General features: G+C 36.6%; 1 protein-coding gene across 1 annotated transcript in view; it reads left to right on the top strand.

The window, feature by feature from the left end:
• Window positions 1-249: 249 nt before the first annotated feature.
• The window catches only part of LOC132096493 (ephrin-A2-like), a 55,368-nt gene continuing 35,861 nt past the window's right edge, over window positions 250-19,756 (top strand). The window contains exon 1 of the mRNA XM_059501881.1: window positions 250-1,000. Within this exon, the coding sequence (XP_059357864.1) occupies window positions 891-1,000 (110 nt within the window). The 5' untranslated portion in view covers window positions 250-890. The remainder of the gene's footprint in view (window positions 1,001-19,756) is intronic.

Here is a 19,756-nt window from a genome sequence, read left to right as displayed (position 1 = left end):
AAGCAATTTAAAGACGCATATGCGTAATCTTGAGATGACAAAGTAAATTGCAGAGGAGAGTTTGAAGAGAGCTCGTTTAGGCCCCGCCCCCTCCTGAAGGTACACCGCTGATGATAACCGTCTGTCGCACACGAATCAGATTCAGGATGAACCGATGAATTATGAAGCAGTGCGCCAGTCAGATGCCTTAGAACGCTTAGGCTACACGATTTAGTCGATCCAAGCTAAACATTTAGTCTGCCTAAGGCAGAATGGGGCAAAATCGCCTTTGTTCCTACAGGACAGAGAGGACTCGTGCAAACGGCTTGAGATGTGCGTAGGATATCTGCTTATCAACTGGAGCAAGCCAGAAACAATACGATTCCACCAACAACTAACACGCAACTTGTGCGAATAAGATGGAGCGCTGAGGAAACGCAAATCAGAAAGGCGTGCGTTACAGACGGGGATGTGTTTCACGTGTGCTTCTCGTGCAGACCACATGGGGTAGAGGTATCTGGAAGTTGCAGCGCTGCAAACGGGGAGCATCACTGTAGGAGTCTCGAGACGCGCGTCGCACTGTCCCGCGTTCAGAGGATGGACGGATTTCTGGCAGAGCGCTAGAAAATTACCGTGGACTGCATTGGATGGCTTTTGCAGCATAAGAAACAACTGTAATGGATTTCCCCCTAAAAAGAACATCAAATGTATGCCGTTTTATGAAGTAAGCATACAGAAAGTTACTCGCTCGAAAGGAATGAAAATCGCTCTGGATTAGCTACATGTCTTGTTATGATGTTCAAAACTGCGTATATACATTCACTCAAGCAAGCAGTTATTTGAAAAGTTGTCACTGAAATAAAGGACCGTAAATTTTCGTTTTGGAGGTGAGGACTAGTATAACCACTCAAATGGAGTTGCCGCTGGTGGTTTTTACTGTAGTGTGTTGGGTCTCCGTTTGGTCGGACGACCGGATCATCTCAGACAGACACGCGGTCTACTGGAACAGTTCAAACTCCAGGTGAGTGGAGCCTACTCTATGGCAGGCTCTTTTAATATTCACTGCTAAAAAATGACTGGTATTGTTACAATTTCCTTCACATCATGTGTTAGTTACTCATCTGCTACATTTATCTAGTCTGTACTTGTGTTTCATATATTAATTTATGGCTAGTCCAGTTCAGTGTTACTGGGTTTTGCTAGTAAAGAACTTGTGGAAGTGTCTAATAAATTATAAAATAATACATTTTTGAGACGTGATCTTGATGTTTACTGTGACATTTCTGTCTATTCTTTCTTGCTTTTTTATTTGACACATAGGAACTGGTCAGAATGGCTACTTTAGTCTTACTAGAAGGTTTTTACTAGTAAAATTGTTACCAAAAAATGGAACATCAAGTTGTTGAACAGTTAGTAGCTAAGTAACAGAATAAGTATCTAACTAAAATGTTTGAGTACCTTAATAATTATTAGTAAAAATTGAGTGCCAGCAACTATTTAAATAAACACTAGTTAAATGGGCATAGTTGATTTTTTTTGCAATTCATTGGCAAAAACTTGCAGTTACCAGTACTATTGGGATACTGACTTGAAGCAATTGACCACTAGGGAAAAAATAATATTAGTGACTAATTGAATAGGGACTTGTCACTAGTGAATTACTAGAAATCAAAATAAGTGCTAACAAATACATGTTAAATTGGCTTGCCATACTCTGCTCAAACCTCAGGCCATGTATTATCACTGATATATGCACAGATGATTGAAATTGGCCTTTCTTGTGTTTGCAAAGTATTACATTTATAAATGACGAGGTGTAAGTTAAAAATTTATGTGGACTGTAGAAATTTTGTCATTCGTCAAAGATTTGTGACTGAGTCTGGTTTAGCACTTCTTCTTTTACTCTTAGAAATTACTCAGGGTTGAGAAAAAGCAAGCAGAGATCATATTTGCCAGGATTTGTTCACTCTTGCTGATGCTGTCAGAGCTTGGCACTGTAGTATTTTCTAAATTAATAATAACAATAGCAACACTTCAGTTTAATCCTTTCAATGTGGAGATGCCAGAAAAATACATCATAATGCTCCATGCACGCAGCTGGAGCTGAATATAATGGTATTTTTCAGAAGCTTTGCATGAACTGAATCAAGAATTTCAGTTTATAATCTTGATGTGTTTTTTTTTTGTCTATCAGTAGATTCATGGTGAGCAGTGACCCCAGACTCTTTCACAGGCTGACAGGTTTTGAAATCATAAGTTCTGTGTGAAGTTCTTGACATTGCTCATTCCTCCTTATTTCAAGGGTATCTTTAAGCATCGTTCTTGCTGGCTTGGAGGGTTTGCTCAGGGGATGTCAGCCTAATGGCTTTTGACATGCAGCTCCTCAGGTGGAGGTTGGCTAGATAAATAAACACGGCGAAGGTGCTCTCACGGCTGAATTAACAAAGTTAAGAGTGGCTGTCTTGCAGTACATCAGTAGTCTGCTGAGGTTTAAAATATTAAAGAGGCTCAGAGGAAGATTTCTTCTCGAGCTGGGTGCATGCTCTTCCACCTCAATAAAATGTAGGTCTGGATTAGAATTTTTTGCATTGTATAAGCCACCCTGATGCATTCAATCTGCATGAATCCTTATTTAGCAGGTAACTCTACCATTCTCCAATCTTAGGAAGATAAATATGCAGTTTTAGAGTCCCAAATCCATTTTAATTGATAGGTTTAGCTTACATTAGGTTTGTAATAAATTTATACGCTGCAGTAGTTTTCAGAGAAACTTCTCCAAATGTATTTCTTAGCCTGTAACCCTGTTGCCTGCATTCACAAAGAACATGTATTTCTATTATTTTCCAGCGACTCTATCAAAAAGAGCCGCATTTGTGCCCCACCAAGGGATTGTGTGAGAAACAATCCAAAAAAGAACGCCCAGGGGTCAACTTTACTTTTCATACCGTCCTGACCACCCTTCTAGTCCTCTCACAGTATTGTAGTCACAACTGAAGTGAACCTTTTGCAGGGCAATTCACCTTGAGCATTAAAAGCTTGCCATGAATCATATTTTCTCTCTCTTAAGCTCCCTGTGAGGGGTTTTCTATTGAAGCCCACACTGAAAAGAAGATGGACATCCCCTCGATGCCAATATGGCTGGCCTTTTGGGGGGTCCAGATAAAAAAAAAAAAAAGGGACGATGCCCAGCTCTGTAACCTAAGAGGATGGACTAATCTAATCCTGTGGTTTATCCTTCAAAAGGCACTATATTCTTGAAAGCTTTGAGGTTCTTAACAGAAGTCCCTGCTCATAGCCCTTCGCTCAAGTTGGAACGAAGAACAAGAAAAAAAAACAAGTGGAGCTGAGGAATCCAGTGCTCACAGTGATTCAGAGACGGCTGCTGTCATTATTCCCTTGACAGCTCACACTGCTTTTTTTTCTTAGTGCTTTATGTTGAAGTCCTGGCACAGCAAAGCAACAGAGGGTTATTTGCATGCAGGTTCATCTCTAAATTGTTACTATTATGGAAACAATGAATATGTGAAAAGGTCTAGATGGAAGCCACGAATAGCGTTGGTTCTGAGAAAGGCTATGAATATCTTAAATAAATTGCCTGGGCAACACACAATGCATCGACGGGGCCAGCCGTAATATCAGCTTATTAGTATTCGGAATTTAATTTAATTAAACATAACCTGTCATCTGATTGTTTGCTGTCAGATGGAATTGCACAACCATGTCTAATGATTTGACGATCCACAGCTGTGTTGATGATGTAATGACTTTGAAATACCCGACTTTGAGCTCTTTACAATGGGGAGAATCTTGAGCACTGCGGCTCAGATTTATACGATACTCTCGACTCGGTCTAGTCATTTACCTCAGTCGTTTCTAAGTGGAATTTTATTTTTGAAATGAAACTCATTTATTTCTTCATGCTAGTTTGTCCTTATGCTCAGATACAGTTCTGAGTATCCGAGCGCTATCACATTTCCTCCTGTCAGACAAAGCAGGTAGAAGCTCAAGTAACCGTTTGCACAGTAAATGGGTTTGATACTCCTGTTCGGATTTGTCATTCCTGTCTCAACCTTTGAGGATGAAAAAAAATGTATTTTCAAGATGTTTCACCCAGCTGTCTCTGCAGAGGCGGTCCCGGTATGAGGCCACAGCGCTGACATCTTTCACCGGATGAATTACGTTTTCAAAACACGGCACAATCCTGTCAGGAAACGGGAGGCTTTTGTAAACTGCAATGGTTGTTAGTTAAGTTTTCTCCTTTCTCTTGCTGTTTGAACATCTCTTTTTGATTTTACTGCACTCTCCAGGTGCTCCACCATGACTCATTGTCATGTGGGAATAAATCTTGAAATATGTAGGTTCACCGGTTAACGATTCATCCCTTTTGGTTTTATCATTTGGTTGTAACAGAGTGCTCCGTTCTGTTTTTAGTTTTAGTCCTGATTGTGTCATATTAGTGGTAGTAATTTATTTTTGCATGGTGAAAGTGTTTCAGTGCTTACGTTTTCAAGCCCTGTTAGACCCTACTTACATCTCAGTATATGTTGTGTTTTAATGTAGTTTCATGGTTATCCCAAGGCTTAAACATTTCAGCATGTGGAGCAACAGTGGATGTTTATCTGAGGAAAACAGAATAGAACATGTTCTTTGAGATTGACATGGTCTAAATGTAGCTGTTACATAAAAGTGATGCTCTTAAAGGTTTTAAAATAGCACAAGGTGCAGCCTTAACCCTGGGGCTGCTGTAAGACCTGTGGCAAACCACTACATTAATGCACGCTTTTCCACTTTCCACAAGCAACATTAATGCACGTTTTTCCACTTTCCACAAGCAATCTTGGGGGGAAAAAAGACTATTCTTTTTCAATAAACTTAAATCATAAATTTTTCTCTTTAAATACATAGCTAGGGTTGTGAATGTTGCTTTTGCTTGTATATCTTGCCTTCGCTGCTTGCACAGTAAGCTGTGTCTGTCTTGGGGATACAACACGGTGGAACAGAAGCTCGGCATTGTTTTAATGTGTGCAGTTTCAGACGTGACGCATGCTTGTTCAGCAGTCATTGAATAGACCAATTGGATGTGAAATGTGAAAATCAGATTGGAAGATTTCTGTGCTGTTGGAGAGATATTTCCATCTCTTGTGATTTATTTCTGTTAATTATCACTTCTCTTATGTCGCCTCCACACCGCAGAGCACAATAGTTTGAAGAGGCGATGCACACAACAAAAAAGGTGCATTGATACATTCTAATTCTGAACAAAGGAAGCATGAATGCATTTGCACAGCAGATATATTAATATTATGAAATTAATGTTTTTCAAAAATATGAAAATATGACTGAAATAGTAAAATAAAAATATAATTAAAAAAAACATTTAAACATGACTGTGTGAAATTGTGTGATATTTTTCAAGAGGTTTCTGCCTCGCTTTTTCATATTTTGAACGTAAAAGTGACTGAGGTTGTCAAACACAAAAATGACCAAAGAAGCACATAGAAGTTTGGATTCAGTAAGATTATTGTTTCTTTTAGCGAAGATGCATTCAATTTATCAAAGGTGACAGTAAAGGCCTTTATAATTTTACAATTTTAATTTGTAAATAAAATATATTAATATATCATTTTAATTTTGTTTATTTTTTTTTCTATTCAAAGAATCCTGAAAATAATGTGTCATGGTTTTTACACAAATACACAAAAGCACCAAATCACCATATAAGAATGATTTTCCAATGGATCATGTGCCACTGATGCCTGGCATAATGAATGCTGAAAATGCATAAATTACATTAGAAAATATACTAAAATGGAAAAGTGCATTTAAATTATTATATTGCGCAATGCTGTTTTACTGTACTTTTCAAATAAATGCAGTCTTGGTGAGAAGGTTCAAAAACCATTAAAAAAAAATGTCATTGACTTAGACCATTAGATAAACTCCATCATGTTTGACATCAGATTAACCACTTTTATGACTATTATGGTGGTTTAAAGCTTGAGAGTCCATAAAAAAAAGAGAGTATCATATAAAAAAGCAGCAAGACCTTTCCTCAGAAATGCACTTTTTTGTTCCATGGAAAAAAGAAAGTCATGAAGGTTTAGAAGAATTACATAAAAGTGTTTAAAGACACCTCTAGACGAGCATTTAGCTTAGAGCTGAACAGTATCTGTCTCTTTGCATTCCCAGCTAATTAAGTGCGCTCAATAAATTGTCATAATGTCCTTCACCTCGTTTTAGGTGAAGAGTGGGATTCATGATTAGGGACCCAATCACTGAATCAAGGACTGAGTGTTTGCAGCTCATCAGCCCTCGCTGATTAATAACATCTCAACGGCACTTTGCGTTATCGGCATCATATAATGAAGAGGCGATATATATCTCAGGCACATCTGCACTCAATGCGGGATGTGTTCTTTAAGCCAGCCAGTGTGCTACTTTACATGTATTAAGGCACAAAAAACAAGGTTACAGTGCTGTTTTCGCCCAAGAACATTTGTGATTTAGAGTATCTTGACATAGATGATCCGCTGTGAGTTAGGCAGTGTGAAGTTCTCATTTCTGTTGTCTTAAACCAAGCTATAACTCTATTGTGCTCAGCACCGGGAAGCAGGGGCGTCGGACTGGGGGTAAAACCAGTACTGATTACCAGGGCCCCAAAGGAAGATAGGGCCCTTGAAAAGTCTGGAATATATATTTTCAAGGGGAGCGGGGCCCATTAGGACTGCCTATGCATAGGGCCCGGGATCTTGTGCAGCGCCCCTGCCGGGAAGTGGTTGTCCTATATCAAGCCCATCGCTGTCTGTGTTTCTCAGCCCCTCGCAGACATGCCCACAGTGGTTCTTAATTAAGAATGTTGTCACAGAATAAAACTTCAACAGATTGGTTATTGATTGAACCTCCTTTCTTGGCAACAGTCTCCAAATCCCCCATGACTTTTTGCCAGCGGCAGCTATCACACATGAGCAGTAGGTACTGCATGTTTAACTCCACCATTATTCTCCAAAGCCATTTTGTTTGCTATATTTCGGTTATGTTTGGCTATTTATCAGTGTCTTCTAACTGAGGATTAAAACGGGTTGTAGGATAATTCTTAAATACATTAAACACACAGACCGCAGCTGAGCTGTGTGTAAATGCAATTTAAGATATTAACTCAGATAAAAGCCAGATACTAAACCTGTTTGCAGTCCTTAGGCCTAGATTCCAAGATGTGGCTTAAAATCCCTCCCTGAGGCTTGGTCTCACATATGATTAGGATATTATGCTAGTGTGAGATAAGATATCATTTAACATTTGTGTTTGAGACCTCAGCTAACCCCAGATCACCTTAATGATTAGCGCCTTGGAACACTTTTGAGTAAAATTGTCCTAAAAGGTCCATATATGAAGAGTCTATTTGCAAGCATTTTTTTTAAAGTTCTTTAATTAGTTTTTAATTGTGTTAATTAGCTTTTTTTAACATAATCAAAATAACCCAACTGCAGTAGTTTGTTAGAGATTAATTTGAACGCACAATGAAAAAACATGACAATTTTTGGAAATTGTTAGAAATTGCAAACGAACTCTTCATATCTTGTGCAAGTATTTATTTGCTTATGCATATTTATTATGTTTATTTCTGTATGCTTTCTGGAGCCATATGATAACTCATTTATGATGATGAATATTTTATGATTATGTTATTTACAGGAAAGAATGATTTACATTTAAGTCTGTTCCTTGTACAAAACAACCATATAGTTGTGTTTTTATTGGATAAAATTAGCAAGAATGTAATTTAAATGTAAGAATATTTTTATTTATTTTTTGCACAGAATAAAGCCAGATTTTGACCAGAACAAATATATAGGGTTCTGTGTCATATATTTACTTTTGTCTCATAGTTATCATTTTAATTTGTTTAATTATAATTTTATTGATTGAGGCATACATGATTGTGTATTTTGTGATAGAATAAATGTTGTCCTCAACTATAGCACTCCAGTGAGATTTCAGTCATTAGAGAGGGACAGTTCTTGGCCCCTTTTGCATCTCTTTACTATGTCATGCTCTTTCTGGTTTTAATGCCAAATGTACTGCTAAGAATATCAATGAAGTGGATGCCGGAGAGAGAGGAATGGCATCGCAAATTTTTAACGCCCTGAGGAATATTTTCTGCATCATATCAGAAAGAGCTGCATATTATTTGATTGATTTGATGCACATTAAACACGACAGTACTGAGGTTTCTCACAAACACGCAATTCATATGTATGTTCATGTGTATGTTCATGTGTCTGTTTTTGAGTTTGTCAATATTTATGAAGAAATAACATTCTAATTTGCTTTTCATATTTATTTTCATAAGTCTCAGTGGTTGAGGAACCAGATAGATCTCCAACGGTAGCCTGTGGTCAGAAATAATGCATTTTGCTGTAAACTGAGTGGACTAGAAGGTTCTTTCGCCTGCAGGCAAGGACCCCAATGCCACACAAGGTGCCAGACATATTCTTACCCATGGGACATCTTTGCCCACTCAAATTAATGGCAGCGATGTTCTCTAATGGACCATAAGAGCTGGTTCCCGCAATGCACTCAGTGACCAAGTAATAATTTATTCACCTTTTGCCAGACTGTTTTAAACAATTCTAGCAATACATGGCAACAATTCTGCAGCCATTTTTTTAAGTTTCCCTCCACTAAGCATGTGTCTACACTCCCCCAGAGAACTAATTAATTTTCTGAAATCGTACTTATCTCGGTTCTGTTTTCTAATAAGATGGGATGTAGGCATACATTTGTTGTAGGAAGAAGCATATGCACTTGGAGTTGCATTGGATGCAAATCACAACTTGAGTATTTCCAGAATTGCTGGCTTTAGAGTAAGATATTTTTTTAGACAAATGACACATGAACCTTAAGCCAAAGCAACATCCACTCATTGGTTTCTGGTGTACAGTTTAAATGTAGGATGCAGATTGTGTTGTTTTAGTAGAATGTTTTACATTATCAGTAGTTAAGTGCAGAGAAAACATATTAACTAGCCTCAAAGGGTAGGTAATTAGTCAACAGCATTGGGTAAATAAACAGTTCCTGTCATTTTTTTCCCCATCTTCAATGACCCGAATCATGTCGGCTATCAAAAATCCATCTCCCTTTGTGTTTTGCATCAATTTTGTGCAGGGGTGTAGATTACGCGGGGGACACGGGGGACGTGTCCCCCCCCAATTTTATCATCATGGAAATTCGTCCCCCGCACTTTTTCGGGCAAGGGTGTTCGTATAGAGGTTTTCAAGAGCTGGTGTGAATAAATATAGATTTAAACTTAAAGAGACAGGATAGTTTGCGCATGACATGATGTTTTATTCGGACCGAGAAGGCGAGATGAACATCAAGGAGCGCTAAACTCTCATGCTGTGTGTGTTTCATTCATACTCGAATTATTAAGAATATATAATATATTAATATATCTATATTAAGAATGATTTCTGATTAATGTGACACTGAAGACTGGAGGAATGATGCTGAAAATTCACCTTATATATATATATATGTCTGTGTGTGTAATTTCTTTCCCCCTTACTGCTGAAAAGATGGCTACGCCCCTGATTTTGTGTGTGTTTATGTGTGTATAACTGTGTTTGTCGCTCACAGTGTGTTTGCTCTGAGCTCCCCTGTCCCTTGCAGCTCACGTTGGGGGAGTCTCATGGTGCTCACTTTAATTCTAAAAGGCAGGCCTGTATAAATAATTCATTTCCCCTTTGCTAGCCTTATTTCTGCATGTGGTACAAGTGTTACTGCCAGTCTGCAGGGGAGGCTTTTTGGGGAAATGCAAGAAGGTTAGAAAAAAAGTAAAAACAGGGGTTGGCAGTCATTTTTTCCTCTCCTCCTGCTTTCTCTCTACCCTTTTCCCCCTTTCCCTTGCTCTGTACGTGTTTTCTTTGTTTATACATTGTCTTTGTTCCACATATCAGCAGTGTGCAGATTGTTTTTTCCGGAGCCAAGAGCGATCAAACACTCAAATACTTTGACACATGAAATCATCAGAGCCTTACAACATTTACGCACAGGTCGCTAGTGAATGTTTTAGAAACCCACTTTTGAAGAATGTGAAATGCCGCGTTGACCTTTAAGGAGCCATCAAGTTAATGTTGTCAGAAATAGCACTGCTGCTCTCAACTCTGTCTGGTTTGGTCAGCCGAAAATGTTGCATTAGAAATGTGAGGGCAACTTTCAGTTTCACAAATAGCCTTGCAATCACTACACAATTTACTTGCATTGATAATTCACACAAAAATGAAAATCAATCATCTTTCCCATGTATGGGAATGTATGTATGACTGGATTTAAACACCACTGACTCAATCTACAGACAAAAATACACGGAAGACAAAAGACAGGTTTGGAACAACATGAGGATGAGTAATTGATGACAATGTTTTATTTTAGTTGAACTATTTCTTCAGGAAAACATTTTTCAGCTGTATTTATTTAACAGAGACATAGTTCAATAGTTGAATTTAAAGTGTATTTGACAGAAATGTCAGATTACTTCAGGCAGATGTGTTTTTTTTTGCTGTTTTCCTTCACACACAGTTATAGTCTCTTCCACAGGTTAGATCTTTATTGTTTGAATGCTCTTTTGATATTTTGAGCTGTTTTGTAGGTGTTCCTGTCACTCAGGTTGCAGCTATAAAAGACCCAGGTCAAGGGTTTGGTTCTCTGGAAACCTACATACTGATCAAATGTATGCCTCGAGTGCACTGTAACTCACTTTGGATAAAAGCATCTGCCATGTGAAGGAATACTGGCACACTTTTCCTCTATGGAATGAAGCCAACACTAGCGTCGCCCAGGTCTATATATGTCATCTCATACATGATTGTAAGGTTTAGTCCACCTCTGTTCCACCTAAACCTGAAATCTCTCCCACAGAGAGCTCAGTTAGAAGAGTACCTGCAGAAGAACTGTTCAATACCTCCATTCCCTCTTTGGGAATTGTAAAAGGTCTCTTTTTGAAATTGTGTTCCATTGAAATCTGCTTGCAGGGATATGTAATAGTGTCTGCATTCTCTCTATTCTAAGACTGGTTAAAGAAGTGCTGCTCTGCTGGTGGGTCAAAAAAGTTAAAATGGATTGCAGGTTTGTAATGTTCTGTTCTTGTCAGGAAAAAAAATAATGTTAAATCAAAATAATAAAATGCAACTAACCATATATTAGTTAGGCGGACAAAACAAATAGAGTTATTAACGTTTAAAAAAAGGGGAAATTGCTTTCTTTGTCTTTGCTTTTAACATCATGCATCTAATTCAAACTCCTCATTATTCTGGTGCAAATTTATTTGATAGCCAGCTAATTAGAAGACTGCTTGACATTCACTCTCCCTTTGATCTAAGGTAAAATAAAAAAAAATAAAGATTGACTTGGACTACATTAAATATGGTTTCACAGGAAAACAATCCTTTGCTGTTGTTTATTTATTCATAACATTTCAGATTTTCATTATATGTGGGTGTGCATGTATTTGGACCTTTGTAGTTCATAGTGATATTAATAATATTACAAAACGTTTTCTTTTTTACATAAATGCTAAAAAAGAATTCATCACATTTTCCTGTTTTTAACACTGATAATAATGATTTCCAAAGGATCGTGTAATACTGAATTCTGGGTTAATGGCTTCTGAAAATACAGCTTTTCCATCACAGGTACACTGATAAAAATGATTCTGTTATGAAGTAAATACTACTGAAAAACAAATGTAATTTCTACATGAAAAAGTTAGTTCAGGCAATGATTGAAATTAACAAAAACAAAGTAAATTCTATATTGGTACTAAATTCAAGCTTGTAGAAATTAAAGCGTAAATATCAACTTTATAAAGTTAAGTTTTTCTTTTACTGGTGTTCCCATCATGCACTGGAGCATGAATAATGAAATTTTTATTTTGCTGTTTTCCAGCTCTATTTCTTAATGTTTTATCGTTGCTTTTGTTGTTAGGTTTACTTGTGATTTTGTTACATCTGGAGTTCATTTTCTACTCGAAATGACAAATTTATACTCCTACAAAACAATCCACAGAATGTCATTGTGTGTTGTGTACCAAGCATTGAAGTTTTTTGTTCGGGTGAGTGCTGCATCACAAATTATGTGGATATTGTATTATTTACTTAGATGATTCAGAGTAAAACATACACTTTAAAAGCATGGATTAATTTGGTTGCATTTAGAGTAAAAATTAAACTATTTCCAGGTAAGCTTCGACTAAGTAAAAATTACTTTTACAGACCAAGCTAAAGTTACTTATTTTATTTTGTTAATTTTATTAAATTAGGTATGTAGATTAGTGTTGTATACCGATACCTAGTCAAGAATTGCGATTTTGATACTTTTTCGATACTTTTCCTGAAAAGGGAAAATACACTATCAAATATCATTGATGTGCTTTATTTTAAAACCGGGACAACATTCTAATCATATAACACACTAATAAATGAACATATGAACAGCAGATATATTAAACATTTGAACAAAATATGAAATATAAAAATATAAAAAATAAAATAGAGCAATGACATTCAAGGTAAAGAAAGAATAAATTTAGCAGCATTATCTCAGTTATCATAAGAGTAATAAATTTATCTTGATTCTGAACTTTGAATAAAAATATGAACAGCGATTATATTAAACAATGTTTCTGAACTCAGAAGATTAAATGTCAAAAGATAAATAATATCAATTTAAGCAATGGCATTCAAGTAAAAAAAAAAAGAAAAGAAAATTTAGCAGCAAAATCTCAGATATTGTAACTTATTCTGTCAGTTGTGCAACCTTTTCTTTCAGAGGAGAAAACTCAGCCAGTGAGCTTAATGAGCATCATCTTTATTGAGCGTCATCTTTTTCTACCAGTCTTGGACCGGCGGCCACAGTATCACTTGTGCTCACACATGCAGCAAAGTGATGCGCGGGTCGGGTTTTTTTCCAACCCGCGGGTCCCGCTTTTATTAAATTATTTGGCCCGCAGATAAAGTAAAAAAAATCTACCCACCCTGACCCGCGCATCGGGGACATCACGGAAGATACGTTGGTACTAGACTCATATTTCTTGTTCACTGAAGTTCCTCCCGCCACAGCAGCGCGCTATTAGCAGCGCATGCGCAAATCGTGAACAGCTCTGTGAACTGTTTCATCCTGTCAAAGAGTTACTCAAGATGTGACGGAGCATGTGATTTGTTGAGTGTCGTGAACCCATACGCCCTTCACTGAATGAGATCGAGAGATCTTCTCATTCGTGAACGAGTTGAATGAACTGATACATCTTGTTCGTGAATGAAATAAATGAGTATACAGGGTCAGTGAGCCAAGCATTAATGCAGATACGCTCGTTTTCATATTTAGCATACAGAACGTAACTCCACGTTTAATCCCCGATTAATGTGAATATTATATATGAACTGTCTGACCAAACAATTAAAATGTTAATTATGCAAGAAAACCTCGTGCTTTATTTATCTGAACAACTTATTTAAACTATTTAATGCGATTATGCACACATTTTAGTAAAGCCAAATCAGTTTAGTAAAGCCACTAATGCAGCCATCTCGCTGTAGTGCTTTTTTGCCGCGTGTATGAGGAGAAAAAACACAGACGTCCATAGGGAGGCACTGGAAGCGTGCGTTGCACACACCAACATGAAATACATCTCAAATCTGGAACGCAGTCATTCTTTGAAGTATCGATACTAATAAATTTAGGAATCGTGACGTTTTTAATTTCCGAGAATCGCGATACTTTTGACGTATCGGTGCACCGTGCAACACTAATGTAGATTTTACTTAATTCTATATGTGAAATTAAATATAATTCTGTAATATTTAATTTCTTTATGAATGTTAAGTTCAATAAGTAGATTGTACTTGACAATAACAGGTAAACTGTACAGAGCAGTACCAGTAAATTTGACTTAAAATGTGTTAGTGCAAATTGTTACAAAGATCAAGTAAATCCTACAAGTTTTTTATTTTATTTTAATATATATTTAAATAGAAAACAGTTATTTTAAATTGTAATTATATTTAACAACATTGCGGTTTTTACTATATTTTGGACTAAATAAATGAGCATAATAGTCTTCTTCAAAAAACTATTTAAAAAAAATATTACCATTCCAAACTGTTGAACAGTATAGTGTTTATGTTACTGTTGGCTTCTCACTTGATGTTCAAAGTAAAATCTGGATCCTGAAGTAACCATTTGACAACCACTGCTATAAAGATAATCTGTGTTGTCCCAGACTGCATTATACCTATGCATTGAAGAATGATTTAGTCATATGTAATCGAGTCTGTATGTTCACCATGTGAAAACATAGTAATGCAAAACTGTAAGTGGGACATTTTACTGAATGCGCACAGATGGCTCCTGCTATGACTTGATGCACATTAGCTGTGATTGCTTTTAAACGATAAGTGTCATTGAGAAGCCTCTTTCCCAAAAATTGCTTTGGCATAAGCAGGGACATTGTGTAGAGGGAACAGTGTGCGGTTTACAGCCTGTGACTTTTTAACCAGACATCTTCCCCAGACACCACCTCTAACAGCCCCTGCAGTCCGTGAGGCTGGAAGAAAAGCGTTTTTCCCCTTGAACCCACAAAATTACTGTCTCGTTATGGTCTATTTGTGTTGGATAGATTTCCTCAGTGTTAATCTCTGCCACAGAGGACATTGATGCAGCACAGTGATAGCAAAGCATTATGTCCAGGCCCAATCCTGCACCACCCAGTCCCCTTAGAGGGCTGTTTCCCTTCCACTCTCCCCCCGTTTAATGTCGCTCCATACAATTATACAAGCCTTTTTCATGCACACAATGCTCTCCCCTGCAATTTCAGCCCCATTTATGATATGGGTTATTATGCAGGCTTAGAGGTGACTTGCAAAAACTTCTGCCGGTAAACAAGGCCTGAGTGGGAACACAACGTGCGCACTTTTTTTCTCAGGTTCTTCGCTCAGCGTTGACATTCAGGAGTCTGGCAGGGAGTGTGGGCCACAGAATATAGTTTCCATGACTGCTCAAGCTCACATTTCCCAATTCAGATTTGGAAGCTGCTACATGACATGACACTGTTTTCTCAAGCGGTGATGCCGGTGGTCTCGGTGTGCGTCAGGACGTCTTGTATACAGAGGTTATTGTAAGAACTTGGTTGTTCTGTTAGTCACCTTGAAGTTTTACAGTGCTGAAACATTCATCTTGATTACTGACATAGACATAGATTGATTTTATTGTGTTTTCTGTGTTCTGTTTGTTTCTTTTGATGTTGCTGTTTAAGAGTGTGTAGAAGACTAGAAGTGTCACTTCTAAAATAAATAAATTCCTTCATTTTAATTTAATTTTTAAGAAAAATATGAAGTTTCAAACTGACAAATACACTAACCTTCAGGTTGAAGTTTGTATTTAGTAACTTTTTTTTTTCTAAGAAATGAATAGTTTTGTTCAGTAAGGACTTTTATTTTGTTACAAAATGTTTCTGTTTCATATAAATCCTGTTCTTTTAACTTTCTATTCAATCCTAAAAAGAGTTTCCACAAAAAAAATTAGGCTACATGAGATAACTGTGAAGACCGGATTAATTGCTGCTGAAAATTTGCCACGATAATAAATCATATTTAAAGAGAAAATAAACACAGCCTTGTTGAGCATAAGAGACTTCTTTTAAAAAGATAGAAAAGCCTTTGAACTGTATGTTTGTATGGTAAGATAATGAATAAATAAATAAATATACAAATTGACAAATATACAGACATTTTAGCCATAAAATATAAGTATAAATTTAACAATAAAATGCGGTTATATTTTAACCAAAAATGTTAACATGAATGAAATTAGCAGTTTTAAATACTCCATATTTATTTGGTGTTTTATTTGCATTCTTTTATCAAATTCATACATTGATAACTGATTATTTCATTTTATTTGTATGTGGCACTTGTAGTCCTCCATATACTGTAGCAGGGAGCAGAAGTATTTTCTACATTATCTGTGGATGGACAGTGATTGATGAGACCTCTGGGCATTGGAGCTAACAAAGTGCTTGTGGACTAACCATCCTGTCTTCAAGGATTTAAGGTTTTTTTCACCACCTTAACAAAATCAATCCATTGCCATTTCTTCTGAAAATAAGTATTGACTCTTCTGACTTGGAGAAAGCGCTCTAGTCAGCAGATTACAGGAGTCAAGTATGGTCAAGAAGCGTTGAAGAGGATCTTTAAGCAGTGTGTATTTCAGTTGAAGATTGAAAGTTCTCTTCCTGCTCTTCCAATGATCTTTTTTTTATGAAAAGAAAAGTAATCACTCTCTATTTGCTACGCATTCAGCCAGACTGATTAAACACGAGAGGGCTCACAACATCTGTCATTTCAGCCAATCAGGATTTGTGTTTATACAGCGTTTTGGATGTCTTTTGACAGAAAGGCTGTTTGTCTCGAACCTTATTAAATCCTCTAAGCGCCCTTTGCAAACGGAGCACGTTCCCCAAGTTTGTCAAAATGATCTGAGAAGATTTCAGACCACAGTGTTTGTGCTGATTCATGGCATTCATCAGTCAGCCACTGTAATGAGCTTCTTGAATCAATATCAATAAGCAGAGCATGAGAAATGTGATGAGGACGAGAAAGGCCGATTTAACACTGGCTTCAGCCTTCTCATCGCTCTCACTCCTCCGTTTATTGTATTGGATTGGAATCATCTGTCCATCATGGCTTAGTGTATCACTGACACCAGCCTTAACGCACTCTAGTATCTTTTTTTCTAAGATAAAGTAAACACGATTGAATGATCTTCAGCCTTATTTAATCTTGCAGAGTTTTCATACATATAAAGCATATCTTGCTGTGCTGGAATATAGATTAAATACTCAGTGTTAGTGGAGCTGATTTGTGGGGGAAAAAACTGATAAATATCTCCTTTCTTTCCTTGGGACCATCTAGCAACATGCTGACCAGTGGCACTTCTGTATTATTAATAGAACTGTAAATGTATCGATTAAAGGGTTGGACCAGAAAAATTGGCTAACGCCTCACAATATCGCTTTTCTGACACGGCCTTGAAGATGAGTTATTTTAACCAGGATTCGAGCCTTGCTGCACAGGTAGATGCTGAATTCCTGTGTTGTTTTAGTAAATGTCAGACTGACTCGCTTTACAGCAACGTGCTGTGTGGAGCAAGACAGCGCAACTCAACATGGTGCCCTCGAGTCTTTTCTTTGGTGCTCGCTTGATGTGATCAAGGTGGCAACCTCAACAGCAACAATCACAAACATGTCGTCTTAGCAAAGTAATAAGCAGCGTGGGCAGGGCGCATGACATTATAAGCAATGGTAGAAATGTGTCAGGTGGCAGAGATTGTGCTGAACCATGTGTATTGTATTGTGCAAAGTGTCGAGTGAATGCTTCAGACATAGACAGCTTTTTTGATTAAAATGGGAGTGATTTAGGTTTCACTTTCAGTCTGTGTCCAGTATAAAACATGGAGAAAATGGGAAAGTGTTAATAGCAAGAATTGTACCTTTAAATAATGTGTGACCAAAATGTATTATTATATTCCGTAAGGATGCATTAAATTGATCAAAAAACGGTAGTAAAGACACTTTTACAGTGGATTTTTGTTACAGTGGATTTCTGTTTCAAATAAATGCTGTTATTTTGAATTTTCAATCCATTCAGATAATCCAGAAAACAATTATTGTAGTTTCTACAAAAATATAAAGCAACACAAAAATGAAAAATGAAAAAAGTTTTTTCAAAAGATGAAAAAACTAAATGTTTCTTAAGCCCCACATCAGCACATTAGACTGATTTGTGAAGGATCATGTGACACTGAAGACTGGAGTAATGGCTGCTCAAAATTCAGCTTTGCCATTAAAGGAAGAAATTATTTTAAATCAAATATATTTTTTTAAATGATAATATTTCACAGTTTTATTATTTTTTAGTTTAATCTATTTTGATCAAATAAATGCATCCATGTTAGCAAAAGAGATTTTAAAAAAAGTTAAAAACTAACCCCATATTTTTTTAATGATAGTGTATGTACTGTATAGCCAGAGGTGGAAAGAGTACAAAAATATTCTACTCAAGTAAAAGTACCATTACATTAATGAAATTTTACTTAAGTACAAGTAAAAGTACCAGTCTAAAAATCTACTCAAGTAAAAGTAAAAAGTAGCTCATTTAAACTTTACTCAGAGTAAAAATTACTTAGTTACATTTTAACAGTGGGAGGGAGTCAAAAATATGACAGGCCAAGAGTGTCAAACTCAGTTCCTGGAGGGCCACAGTCCTGCACAGTTTAGATATAACCCTAATTAAACACACCTGATCCAGCTAATCTAATCATTTAGGTTTATTTGAAAACTACATGATATGTGTGCTGGAGCAGGGTTAGAACTAAACTCTGCAGGGCTACGGCCCACCAGGAACTGAGTTTGACACCCCTGGGATAGGTCTATTAATCTCATACTAGTTGTTTTTAATTAAAGGAATCAGTTATTTAGAATAATAAAACATTTGGGCTGTTACCAGGCAAATCAGTATCAACAAACTCATCTTTTAATGCAGAGGAAATGAAGAAGATTCATTGGAAGTGGCATTTAGATGTATTACACTGTTTAGTGCAGGACAAGAATGCATTTAACCTGCAGGTACAAATGCATGAATAATGTTTTGATATACAAGACATAAAATGTTGAATACTCATTTGAAATGATAAGAAATTAATTATTAAAAAAAAAATCAAAAGATACTTTAAATGTGACATTAAAATGGCCAGTATGTGTCAGCAAGTCACTGTTAATAAGTGAGTCATTGCGACTGAACCGAATCATTTAAACGGTTGATTCATTCAGCAAGGAAACACTGTCACGTTGCTCAGAGACGCAAAACTGTGCTTTGGTGGCTGTGTTTGGAATTATTTTCTGTTGTAGAAATAGAGCTAAAAAGGCAATATGGTTTCTAAAACGCAAGTCTCTTAATTAACTTGTTTACTGAACTGTTATATATATATATATATATATATATATATATATATATGTATGTATATATTCATGATGATTTTTGGAGGAAACGATGGCATTCTTTGTGTGATTTTGATTTAATATATGAAATTATATAAGTATGTGAATTTTCTGCCCCTATATCTTCAATTTTGTGATCATTCTAAATGCATTTTAGGAGACTGAATCACACAGTAAAAGAATGCACTATAAATGCGCGCGCACATCATTAAAACAAAAATAGCACACTCCTCACCACGGTCTTTTTAGCTAAGTTGTGCAAAACCTCTTGCTAAAATGTCAAAGCTTCATTTTAACCACCAATGCAACGATGCAATTATTTAGCTTACCTCTACATTCTTGCGAATGGTTGATGTCTTGTCGAGATTTTATAAGCTGCTAGTTTGGTCTTCCTAGGCAAGTACAGCTTACACTGCATAATAGAGCATACATATGGCCAGGGGTTCACTTCATTTCCTTCGAGTTCAACTTCAGAATATGACGGGGTTTCGTTTTCAGCGGTGTCTGCACCACTAACGCCTGTTTTGTCCGTCTGCATCTTTCTTGTGATTTTAGCGCCAGTTTGCCCTCCCCATAATTTACTGACGTAGTTTCCAGGGAGCGATTTTTTTTTTTTTTTTTTTTTTACTCAGTAATTAATGTGTTTTAAAATGTAGCGAAGTACAATACTTCAAACAAAATATACTTAAGTAAAAGTAAAATTACAGATTTAAAAAATTACTTTAAAAA

The sequence above is a fragment of the Carassius carassius genome, chromosome 20 (assembly GCF_963082965.1).
Source record: "Carassius carassius chromosome 20, fCarCar2.1, whole genome shotgun sequence".
Taxonomy (NCBI): Eukaryota; Metazoa; Chordata; class Actinopteri; order Cypriniformes; family Cyprinidae; genus Carassius; species Carassius carassius.
This window is presented reverse-complemented; position numbering and strand designations above follow the sequence as displayed.